Here is a 12,099-nt window from a genome sequence, read left to right on the forward strand (position 1 = left end):
GGGATGTTGGGTTTTTTTTGTTTGTTTTGTTTTTCTTTTTTTACTGCTTATGTGTTCCCACAGTGCAAATAAGTCCTGATTTATTATTGGCATACTTAGTCATTTTAAGTCAAGTACATTAAAGATATTCAATTATTCATTTAGAAAAATACCCAACATCTACTGTTGTTACAGTTTCTTAAACTGAAATCGCCTTTCCTTTGCTTTTTACATGGTTTTAAACAGAGCAGCTTTGGCTTTTTGACTACCGATAAGACAAAATAATCAGTTTTAAAATACTTAAAACTTATTTCTCTGATAACCTGTAACTTATGTTTTAGAGATGTAATGATAAATCAACTAACAAGGCTTGATGATTAATGTGTTAGCTGCAAAAGTAAGTTTAGTAAACTTCAGTAAATTTAAAGGAAGAGTAATTGTCCTCGGTATGAGACCCCGCCAGCATGAGCTGGTCACAGGTCAGACACTCTGTAGTCAATCGATCAATCAGCCGACGCTCTGTACTTGATCTTAGAAGCCAGCATCAGTAGCTGCATCAGTTTTTCTTACGTTTAGTGTCAGGCGCTTTAATTTGCTTCCTTCACAACTTGATGATTTGTGTTGTATTTAATTCCATCCACAAAGTCATTTAAGATCATATTAAAATGTTCGTTAGGGAATCAAGACTTAGCTAAAAGAACCGCAGTGAAATTACTCTTGGCAGTTTCATGAGCAATGCACAGCAGGAGGACAAAGCTTCAGTCGACAGGCAACAAACAAAATCTGTTCAGTGGCTCTGCATCAGCGTCGTGTTTCCATGTGATTAAAGCAACAACAGGAAAGTGATTCACTACATTCAACTTCTCTGAGAGTTTTTCTCTCCATCTGTTTACTGCATGTAGATTTTCCATGATTGTTCCCTGTTTTCTTTTATTCCTCCAACACTAAACCACCCTGCGGTCACCACGGGCAACACACCATGGCAACAGTGCTGGAATGTGGACATACAGGATATTCATTATTCACCGGCTAACACGGCACCAAAGACTGTACACACTTGGGCAAACAACTTAAAATCTGAACATGAGTCCATGAGGTCTATTATTAGTCAGTCCCCTGTTGAGCCACAGGCTATTTCATGGGGAGAATTTGTTAAATTAATTTTAGGGTTTAAAATTTAACTGAAAATGAACACATTTTAAGGGGGGGAAGCTTTGGGTGAGTGTGAGGGGCTGTTGGAGAATCAAAGCAACTCCTGCACAGTTAAAGCTATCTATTGGCATTTTGGGGGATAAACTTTCTTTCCAAGAGTTGGAAGAGAAGATTGAGATGCTTTGTTGGGAATATGAAGCTATGAAGCAGCTAGTTAGCTTAGCTTAACAAACAGACTGCAAACTGCCAGCCAGCACCTCTACTCACTAATTAAAATATTATAACTCTTTTGTTTAAGCAGTATGAATATGATTGAAGTATTAGTCGAATTATTCCTGAACATGACCAAAGATTTGTGAGGGATTAAATGACCTGCATGCCTTTCAAAAGAGTTTGCCTGTTTGATTGTAATTCCCATGAATGTAATATTAAGTTACGATGTGCATGACAAATGCTGTATCATTATGATTCATCCTAATAAGTGCTACTTAAAACGTGAAACCACAGCTGACAGATAACCTGAGCCTGCCTGCGTCCAGACTGATCCAGCCTCTCACTGCTCTTGTTCTTTTATACCAGGCTATAAAAAGACGGCAGCAGCCTAATTATTAACTGTTATGCCCTGTAACTCTACACTACACACCACCAGGACACACACATGGCTAATGTTGAACTAATGGGTGGAGATGAATGGAGTGGCTCAGTGGCCAGTCAGATGACGCGGTTGGTACATGAATGCAAGTCATGATTATAACAGAATGTTTATTAACAAAGAAAAACAGAACATTTTGCAATAAATAACAGGAGCAAAACATGCTAACAATGTCACTACTGGTTCTATTCAGATAAAAAAATATGTTCTGTTATCAGTACAAAGTGTTCATCCATTATTACTGTAACCCGTTTTAGTGTTCACTTTAAGAGGAGCAGGGCAAATGTTTGCTCAGCCTTTTATTTCACAGATATTAACTGCCATTAGTCCGAACCACTGTCTCATGTAATCACAATGCACACAACCCTGTCTTTGTGTGCTCCGATTTTGTATCGTGTTAGCGTTGCGTTGCATTTCTCAGAAATGAGACCTCTTTATTTCCTGTCACAATGCAGAGCAGTCTGTCAGTGTTACAGTTTCCCACATTTTACCAGGAGAAGTCTACATTTATGTTTATTGTCAACAAATCCCAAGACCAAAACCAACAATGAGTTAGTCCCACTAACAAGTGTTGTTCACGCCTGTTTGAATCATGTTCAAATTCCACGGCCAATTTCCCGGGTGTCAGAAGAAAGTCAAGCATTTCTTCAGGGTATTTTTTAAGATTTAGTTCAGTGTGGAATAAAAGCCAGAAACAGGCTGGGAAGATGGAAAGTATTGAGAAATGGAATGAAATTTATTGACAGTAACAAAAATCTAAAATATCACCAAGCTTATCCTTTACGTTTACACATTTAAAAACTGTTCCAAGATAAATCTATGGCATGTTTACAGAAAAGATAATCCCCTTCAATCCCTTGTTCCTTCCCTCTGAGTGATGTGTTGTTAGCGCGACACACAGAGGAGGTCAAAGGTCAACTCCGAGATATCAAAGGCGAGATGCTGATGCATGGCGTCGACAAAGACCTCTGGGCCTCCGGGTTGGCCCGTGGTGTGCTGTGTGTGTTTCAGAGCGTCCAGGGCGGCGTAGATGACTCTGGCTCGCTGCTCTTCTGAGGGCGGGTCAGCCCAGCGATGACTGGGCAGCGAGGGCGTGCGGAGGAGAAAATAGACGGACGACATGTAGACTTTAATGAACTCCTGTTTTAAGTAGGAAAAGTCTCTCTGCAAACACACAGGGGAGGAAAGAACAGTTTATATACACACCTGACAGTAAGAACAGGATGCTTCCTGTTCAGGGACGTGTACACACATTTTAACTTCATGCTAGACAAAAAGCCAGGTTGCTTGTACCGTTAGCATCCTCTACAGGTCTGTACTGGTATTACACACTCAAACTGACCTTCTGCGCTCTGCTCATGTTGACCTCTGCATCCAGCCAGGCACACTGAAACAAAACACCAGTTACACTCATCTAAATTCTGCACAACAACTGAGTCTTAGATGTACAAGAATTTCATCAGGACAAAAAAACTTTCAGCAGGTTGAATTAAAACCAATACTGGTGAAAACGCACTGAATATTATGAGCTGACACAGTCATAAATTATAGAATTATAAAAGCTTCCATTATCTTGCTATTCATCCCATTTAAAAGGCAACTGGGGGTAAGTTTGATATTGATGCTCTCGCTACTGACCCTGAGCGCATCCAGCAAGTCTGGTTGGTCCAAGAGCACAGGGAAGGTAGAAAGTATAGGACTACATATCAAATCTGAAACAGAGAGACATCTTGTTTTAGGTTATTTAAAAGAGACACTTGGATTGGAGGCAGCGACGGCGTGCGTTACCTGCATTCTGCATGGTAGGTCTGTCCATCAGCAGTGCGTCAGCCAGCAGCTGCCTGTGTAGAGCCAGCAGGTGGACGCAGCTCAGACAGTGCAGCAGAGTGTCTGGAAGGAGGCTGAGGAGGGAAACAGACTGGTCACTAACGTGTACACTATAGCATACAAACATGCATGTACCTGAGCTGAACCATGAATGTCTCGAAACACATCGAGTGGTAAGTTATTGTGAATTCGCACAAGCTCTTCAAGCTCTGTGGCAGTTTTTTCCTCGCCGATGCTCCCACCTGAGCTGCGTTCTGGAACGGCTGTTGGCTGATTTCAACTTGATGATCAGTTTGGGCTGCCGCCTGGCATGAAGCATCTGCTGGAAAACACCTGCCGGGGCTGAAAGCACGAGAGAGGCTCTAATTGCTCTTGTTTTATTGAATCCGATTTTAAAATTTAAAAACAACCTGAAAAGGTTTTCATGTATTGAGCAACTTTCAAGTGTGAAGATTATCGCAGTCCAACAAATCCTGAAAAACTAGTTTTTAATTCTTTTTCCATGTCATTTGTCATTTCAAATTAGCCTGTGAAGAAACTTTAAGACTGGACTTGAAGACTGTTAAGCTCTGCTGTGTCTTCTTACATCCTCTAGTGATTGACGCCTCGACAGCAACATCCTTCTCATAGGGAGTTCCACCATTCACCAGCAGCTCGTAGGTCCTACACACACGTCAGATTAGTGTAGATTAGCTTACTCCATCCCTCTGTTAAATACATCAGTGTAACAGTGTGTGCACCATATGAATCCACTTATTTCCATGTGTGTGTGTTATGGTGTGCGTACTTGTTGGGGAGTGGATTGCCAGCCTCATCGGTCAGTTTGAGGAAAGCCCAGCCGCAGCTCAGGTCTCCTCTCTCACCTGTAGACTGAACATAAACAAACACAGAAGATCTGAAACAGCTGCTCCCCGCCTTGGTTCTTGTATGTCCTGTGTGATTCAGTGTGTCTTTTCTACAACGACTTCATCTCATCTTCATCACTATCACGTGTGTTTGTCCTTACATTTCGTATAAAGGTGACTCCCAGTTCAAACAGGATCCCGAGGTCAGGTGACGCAGAGTTGCAGCGTAGGAAACAGTCTCCATCTAGCAGGGTGGGGAGGATACCCGACATCTGAAGAAAACACACACACACACACACAACAACAACTTACAAGATTAAGTTCAATGCTGAGGTTCTGTTTTGAATGTTCCAGTTGCCAGTACTGTCAAATCTTAACATCGTATCTCAAAGTTCACATCGCCTGACCAAACATCAGCAAGCATACCCTTGGAGAGAAGCTCCAGGTTTTGGGGCTCTTGGAGTTATAGGTTGCCCTCACTGTGTGGATGTTACTCAGCACCTGAAACACAAGTACAGCTCGTTTAGAAAAAAAAAAAGTGGAGTGACATACATTTATGCTGTGGCATAAATGAATAGAAAACGTCTGAGATATAGCATGTGACTGCTGAAAGAGCTGCCCATCCGAAAGGGAAATGTTCCCTAACAATGGGGAAAAACTATGCATACGAGAGAAACACTCTCACCTGTGTTCCATCAAAGGCACAGAGGCGAATGTGCCTGCTGAGGACCTGAACTCCGACGCCAGGAGTAGGTATCATCCTGCAGCTCCACAAAGTGAAACAAACACAAGTCCTGACCTGCCGAGCTCGAACCTACGAGGCAGAATGTGCTCATTGGTGACTGGACGCTCTGCAGTGTGTCAAAACTGAAAAACACATCATCATGCCATCGTGATCACCACACAGAGCGGCTGTCTCACCCTGCCAGTGTCTGCGTCCAGGAACAGGTCACTAAAGGAGAGCTGTGATTGGCTGAGCTCAGGCTGAATATGGTGACTCCCTCTGTAAGTTACACCTAGAAAGACACAAACAGTTACTGCATTGCCTGGATTTATAAGTTTAAGATGTACTAACAGAGACTGTGGTATAAATACTGAAGGAATCACCCAAATGGTTTCTGTTTCTGCTGCTCCCCACAGGACTGCTGCTCTTTGACTGATGTTTCATACAAATATACAGTAATATTAAATGCAACACGTGGTGGAGAAAATACCAGAAAAACCTGATAGAATTCAGTCCACAAAGAATTCAATCGACAAAAGCCCTGTTTATTACAAAAGCTGGGATTTTTTGAGTGTGTGTTTGTGCGTGTATGTAATGACCTTCCTCCACCAGCAGTTTACTGAGAGTTGATGGTCTGAATCCTGAAGGTATAGCCCCCATGGCAGAGAGCACATCTGTTGCATCAATCTGTCCCAAACACACGGTGGAAACCCATAAATACAACATATGTACAATTCACACCTGTGGATTAATATCTGTTCATAGTAAAATCATGAGTGGCAGCAGTTTGAGAGTTCCGAGATGTTTACCTCAGTCAAGGCCTTTCTGACAGTGCTCCAGTTGGAATTAGAGGTCCTGCGGATGAAGAAAAGAGGAAATTAATTTGAACTGACTGATAATTAACGTGCGTCAGTCATGCAGATGAAGAGCTGTCTGTCAGTCCACTGACGATGGACCTTTTGACCAAAGCACTCAAACTAGAAGAAGTACAATAAGCAGGTTATGTTGTGGAACCTCTGTTTCTCCCCGCCATCAGTCACTTCTTCACCATCATGCTCTTCCTCCTCGTCTGACTCCTCCTCCTCATTTTCATCATCATCGTCGTCATTTTCATCATCATCATCATCTTCATCACCGGAGCCAATCTGACAGTGAGCAGTTTTACACTGTAGTAAGTTGTTTTTTCATGTCGTCAATCATGTTTTATAATGTAGATGTTTAGTAGGTTTGTGTACCTTCAGGTAGGTTTTTGGAACCACTCCTCTGTTGCCTTTACTGTCCTGAGCCAACCACCATCCATCTGCAGTCATCCTGATAATCCTCAATACATCCCCCCTCTGAAGACAGCACGGAAACAAACAAGTCATGTAGCCTCAAATTATCCATGCATCACTAACAATCACATTTTCCTTAATTAAAATACTATTATACTAATACTGAGTGGGTAATTCACAAGCTTGTTGGCAATATTCGATTTCATACTGTTTCCCTGTGAGCCTGTAACTTTCTTTGTACCTGCAAAGTGCTGTGGACATTTGATTTGGAGGGCAATAGCACCCCCCTCTGGTATCAGATAAAATAAAATGCAGCTTTTGAAATGCAAGAAAAAAGGAAAAACTAAAGGAGTCTTCAGTCCGTTTTTCTATTTAAGTCAAGTTACTTGGCAACACACTTATTCTTTTTCTCCCTGATTATTTCCCTCAGTTTTCAGTAGAGAAGCTTTGAAAATGTGTGGTAGATAACATGAAAAGAGCCCATCTGGGTAGTAGCAGGAAAACAAGGGGAAAGGTCACTCTCAGCTCTGAAAGGTTTAAATTTCCTCCTCATTTAAAGCTCAAAAAACTAGACCTTTTGTCATTCATATTTCACTCTAACTACTGTGAAAAATGAAGAAAGTGACAGTCTGTCTGCATTTAACACCCGTCTCTGAAACAGGAAGCACTTCACCTTCACAGACAGATCTCCCTCCTGCTCTCCTTTGAAATCACTGAGGACTGTGTAGATGCGAGGGCTTGACTGAGAGGGCAGTTTCAAAGCCCGCTTCTCATCTTCATCATCATCAGCATCGTCACTACTGTCTTCATCGTCATCTTCTTCATCATCATCCTCACTCTCTTCCTTTGAAACATTGCTGTGAATCAAAACATGGTGATGTGAAAACCTAATTTAAAATTTTGGGTTAAATGTCAATCTAATGTATAGGTTCAAATGCACTGGATGTGATGACTAAACGTACATTCAGTTGTCTTTAGGGAAACTGAGCCAGTGCAGCCAGAAATGTTATACATGTACAACAAAGACAGAGTGTGTACACAATGAAACAACCATAAATGACCCTTTTCGTGTCTTTGTATCTCTGTGTCTTCAGAGTGAACACACAGGTCACTGACCCTGCAGCAGTACTGGGTCCTGGTGGTGAAAGCTCCAAAGAGAGTGAGTTTAGACACTCTAAGATGTTCTGCAGTCGTCTCTCCTCCTCCTGCTTCCTCTCATCATAGTTCCCCACTGGAGCCAACTCATCAGCCTCAAAAATGAAGCAACAAATTATGATCTCATTTAACTAGTTTAAGAGTTTACAGAACAATCAGAAGGCAGTAAATTCAGCCCCATGTACTGGATATTATTGAGCAATCCAGTATTGATCTATTAGCAATATCTGACTGTCTGTGAACAGGTTACTTTATCTGTGAGTCAATCAATAATGTGCAACACTGCATCAATTAACGGCTCACTTAGCTGCCAGTGATAAAATAATCATTCACAAGTTTAGGGAATGTACAGCACCAACCTTGGTTAGTTTCTTCAGTGTCTTTAGTGACTTTTCTGCCGACGTCTGCAGTGCTTGACATCTGTTTGGAATTGGACATTTAGCTTAAAATCAAAGCTCAAAGAATCTCTTGAAGAAGACAACTAAAATCAACTAGATTAAAAAAAGGGATAGGAATAAAAGCAGGGTAAAGCCATAACCCTTTCAATACTTCAACCGCTAATATGGATAAGGTTCCTAATCTTAACTGGAGTTACAGTAAGAATAGTTTAGGTGTGGCTCCGTCAGAGCTGTTTCACCTCTGAAATGCCTCTTCAGTGGGTCCATCCTGTCTCTGCACATCCTTCACCAGACTGTCAACCTGGATTAGTGAGATAAGTTGACATTGAATACACCGGTGTTGACACCCACCTGCAAGCAAATCTGATTTGCACCTGTACATTTTACAGTGTACACACTTGATGTTTAGTGATATGCTTCTGTTGAACACGCAGCTCAGACTTGTTCTATATTCTGGATGGCAACTAAACTACAACTCTGAATGTGTTGTGTGAAAAAATGTTCAAGCTCGCCGACGCTGCAGGACAACATTCACTGAAATCACACATTAAAATCTGGCCTTTGAATGCGTCTCTCCTTCTTCTTGACTGGGCCTTTCATTAAACAAGTCACAAGACCTTTCACTCGGTGTATTCGGGGAAAGTCTGCATTCACGTAATTGGCTGTTAAACAAAATGCGCTTATTTTTAGGCAATTCTCAACTTTTACTTTTGTTTGCGTTACTTGAGTGAAATACACGTATAAGAGGCTAACCCATCTGTAATTAGCTTTTATATTAAAACTGGACATTGACTCTACATACCAAGTAACTATAGCTCAAGACTTGGATGACTTTACTTGAGAAGTTGTTGGTTAGTGGCACCAGTACAACACCGCTATTCAGTATGTTACTGCATGTCTGACCTCAAAGAGTTTGCTAAACCGCGGTGGAGTTCAAACATCACCGTGAGAAATACAGAAGCACATGTCAATCTGAGACAAACCCGCTTTCCGATTTCATCCACTTCCTTCTGGACAAGTTGTAGAGGCCCCTTTCTTTTTGGTGGCATTTATACGCTGTTTTCTGGAGCATAATCCATGTGTTAGCAGATCTCCTAGCCACTTAGCTGACGCTACACGTCCGCTGGTCACTAGGCAACCGACTCCCTCCTCAGATGTCGACTTGACTGGATTTAATTAATTATCCATAAGAATCTTTTTACTATATATTTGTTATTTGAAAAAAATATATATATATACAAAATATGTGTTAAGTATATGGTTTTATACGTTTATAATTTTGATTATTTTTACATTAATCCATGGACACCCCGCATTCTTTCCAGATTTGTTGGCGGTTGGTAATAAGTTACCGCCACCTACTGGACTGGAGGATTGAGGTGTAAAAGTTGAAGGCTTGGACAAATCTAGTAAAGTGTTTCAACTAAAACTATATTATTTTCTCCTGTCCGCTGGCAGTTTAGCAGCTCTACAGCTCGACATCTGGTCACTGAGCTCTACAAGGTATTGTATAATATTATACACAATCAATTATACTACCAGATGTCCAGGGTTGTGTAAGTGCCGTCGCGATGACCTACAGAGGGCGTACTGTTTGTTGTGAAACATGCTACCTTCACGGTCACCTCGTTAATTTCATATTTTTATTTTATTAAATCGAAATTCTAATTTTATAAGAAGATTTTCACAACTAGTATAGACCAAAGCGATAAACACTGCTCAGATGTCTTCTAAAAGTCACTTGTCCACAAAGTCTATCTCTATATGTCACCAAGCAAGAATGAATTTACGACGATTCGCGTGTGCTTTAAGGCAGCAAACGTCACCTTTCACTCTTCACCTCCAGTGTTATGCCATATGTTAACTGTCATGGCTGCTTCCATCGCATTGATTCAGGGGGCCAGCAGAGGACTGGGACTTGAATTCTGCAAACACATTTTGAAAAACAAAACCCCCGCAGCCGTTATAGCGACATGCCGAAACCCGGACGGAGCGGCCGAGCTGCGAGACCTGGCCGGCCAAAACCCGGGCAGACTGACGGTGCTCAGACTGGACGTGAACCAAGAGGAGGACATTCGTGCAGCTGCGGATCGAGTCAAGGAGAGCTTCGGTCGGCTGGATCTGATCGTCAACTCCTCAGCGATGCTTCACCCCTCCGGAAAAGGAGAGACTAGCCTGAGAGATGTTTCTGCTCAGGTAAAGCATTAGGCCAATATCAGCTACTCTCTCAATAATAAACTGCTGCCATCTAAAGTTTATTACTTTATTTCCGCCTATTATTCCATTTTTGTTCACACTCATGCACCCATTCATTTGTCTCCTGGAACTCCATCAGACACCCTTGTTTGACTTGCTTTGCTTTTCAGGGCATCATCTCCACCTTGATGACCAACACAGTAGGTCCTCTGGTGATGGCCAAGTACTTTGCTCCCCTGCTTCAGAAGGGCGGAGGAGGTTTCGGTCAGCAGCCTGCAGAGAAAGCCAAGCAGCACAGCGGCATCATCGTCAACATCACAGCCAAAGTGGGATCTATTGGAGACAATGGTAGGTGTTGTGTTTTTTGAGAACTGTGCACATGTCATGTGGACTACACCACCGGGGGGGCAAAGCAAGTTGAGGGAATTCATAATGTATGCTAATGCAGATGATTTGTGTGTGTTCCTCCATGCTTTCCTCCCTCCCCTACGCCCCCAACCTCTAAGGTCTTGGTGGTTGGTACAGCTACAGAATGTCAAAAGCAGCTCTCAACATGGCTACAAGGAACCTGTCTATAGAGCTGGGTCGCAGTCGACCGAAGGTAGGCTTGAGTGTCAACATAAAATGCCATAAATATAAATCTTCCACATGCTTACAAAGCCATGGCCGCAGTCTCTACAGAAATTTGATGGACTTGTTGCCGATTTTCCCAGGTGGTGTGTGTGTCCTTACATCCAGGAACAGTCAACACAGACCTCTCTCGACCATATCACAGAAATGTGCCGAAAGACAAGCTGTTCGATACCGAACGCTCTGTGAACTATCTGATGAGCATCGTAGACACACTGAGTATGGAAAAGACTGGCAAGGCGTACAGCTGGGACGGGACTGAACTCCCTTGGTAGAATCGACTAAGAGAGCCATGATTTTGCTGTATGCTGAAATGTCATCAGATAGGAAATGCAGGATGTTCCCGTTGGAGTCACAGGAAAAACTAACCCACTACCTCACAACCAGCCAAAGTGCTTAAATCACACTTACCACTTGATCAGTAATCTAACGGTCAATTGGAGCATACCAAGGGCTCATTTTGGTGGTAGAAATAACGCATTACCATAATGTAGTTACCATACTAATGGGGAGGGTGTTTTGCTATGTCAGTCAACCAAATGGTTTATGAAGAAATAGTTTGACATTTTGGGAAAAAAATTAAATGATTATGCTATGAATGCTACACTCATATTTGTACATTCAATATGAAGCTATAAACAGGAAACAGTAAGCTTCATTTAGGAATAAAGACTGGAAACAGGGGAAAATGCTGGCCTGGTACTAAAATCAAAGGCAAATAAATCTGCCTGCTAGCACCACTTAAGCTCACAAATAAAGCTCATTAACTTAATGTGTACAAAAATCCAAATGTAAAAATGTCAAGTTATAGGGTTTTATGTGCAGGAAGCTGATTCCCCTCATTTCATTTCTCTCAACAAGAAAACAAATAAAAGAATATATCCCAAAATATTGAACTATTCCTTTAAGTGTGATGCCTGAAAACAGAAACTCCTTGATGTTTTTAATAAACTATTGTTGAATGAAAACCAGTTTTTGTCATGACATTCGGCAGATGTATTACATATCACCATATTAAAACATTATGATGTGACTTCACTGAAAGATTATAGACAATCATTAAATCATTTCCCAAGACTAAAACTGACCATATGGGCAACGTATATTCCTGTTTATGCACTTAAAGCATAGTGGACTATGACTAATTGTCTGTTGGGGAATGACTGAGCTCAATCCTGTTAAGGGATTTTTATACAGCATTGACCTAATTCTTACAAAATCTGGGCTACCAGGTTTATTTATTAGACTGTTCTTGCAGCCATAAGAT

The 12,099-nt window shown here is 41.7% G+C and overlaps 2 protein-coding genes across 2 annotated transcripts; one reads left to right on the plus strand and one right to left on the minus strand.

Annotated features, from left to right (window-relative positions):
* Positions 1 to 1,879: 1,879 nt before the first annotated feature.
* nphp1 (nephronophthisis 1) lies at positions 1,880 to 9,300 on the minus strand. The gene is made up of 20 exons (XM_046402468.1): positions 8,990 to 9,300; positions 8,246 to 8,307; positions 7,968 to 8,028; positions 7,570 to 7,703; positions 7,127 to 7,310; positions 6,415 to 6,516; positions 6,194 to 6,324; positions 5,989 to 6,034; positions 5,779 to 5,866; positions 5,377 to 5,471; positions 5,141 to 5,269; positions 4,882 to 4,956; positions 4,617 to 4,727; positions 4,398 to 4,480; positions 4,197 to 4,273; positions 3,853 to 3,952; positions 3,572 to 3,684; positions 3,422 to 3,495; positions 3,126 to 3,170; positions 1,880 to 2,947 (listed from the first exon to the last, which is right to left on the minus strand). Exons 1-20 carry the CDS (start codon positions 9,053 to 9,055, stop codon positions 2,669 to 2,671), a joined length of 2,055 nt encoding a protein of 684 aa, XP_046258424.1. The 5' UTR covers positions 9,056 to 9,300; the 3' UTR covers positions 1,880 to 2,668.
* A 510-nt stretch (positions 9,301 to 9,810) lies between these two features.
* zgc:65997 (uncharacterized protein LOC794398 homolog) lies at positions 9,811 to 11,800 on the plus strand. Its single transcript, XM_046402469.1, has 4 exons — positions 9,811 to 10,202; positions 10,373 to 10,550; positions 10,709 to 10,803; positions 10,916 to 11,800. Exons 1-4 carry the CDS (start codon positions 9,864 to 9,866, stop codon positions 11,105 to 11,107), a joined length of 804 nt encoding a protein of 267 aa, XP_046258425.1. The 5' UTR covers positions 9,811 to 9,863; the 3' UTR covers positions 11,108 to 11,800.
* The last annotated feature ends 299 nt before the right edge of the window (positions 11,801 to 12,099 follow it).

The sequence above is a fragment of the Scatophagus argus genome, chromosome 10 (genome assembly GCF_020382885.2).
Source record: "Scatophagus argus isolate fScaArg1 chromosome 10, fScaArg1.pri, whole genome shotgun sequence".
In the NCBI taxonomy this organism is placed as follows: Eukaryota; Metazoa; Chordata; class Actinopteri; family Scatophagidae; genus Scatophagus; species Scatophagus argus.

What these genes read in the sequence shown, in the direction of transcription:
- nphp1 (XM_046402468.1), bottom strand. Translation starts at nt 9,055, where the DNA reads ATGCCACCAAAAAGAAAGGGGCCTCTACAACTTGTCCAGAAGGAAGTG. An exon ending in CACTGAAGAAACTAACCAAG is followed by an intron (nt 7,704 to 7,967) that starts GTTGGTGCTGTA and finishes TTCATTTTTGAG; the next exon opens with GCTGATGAGTTGGCTCCAGT. An exon ending in TAAACTGCTGGTGGAGGAAG is followed by an intron (nt 5,472 to 5,778) that starts GTCATTACATAC and finishes GTGTCTTTCTAG; the next exon opens with GTGTAACTTACAGAGGGAGT.
- zgc:65997 (XM_046402469.1), top strand. Translation starts at nt 9,864, where the DNA reads ATGTTAACTGTCATGGCTGCTTCCATCGCATTGATTCAGGGGGCCAGC. An exon ending in TGAGAGATGTTTCTGCTCAG is followed by an intron (nt 10,203 to 10,372) that starts GTAAAGCATTAG and finishes TTTGCTTTTCAG; the next exon opens with GGCATCATCTCCACCTTGAT. An exon ending in TGGGTCGCAGTCGACCGAAG is followed by an intron (nt 10,804 to 10,915) that starts GTAGGCTTGAGT and finishes CGATTTTCCCAG; the next exon opens with GTGGTGTGTGTGTCCTTACA.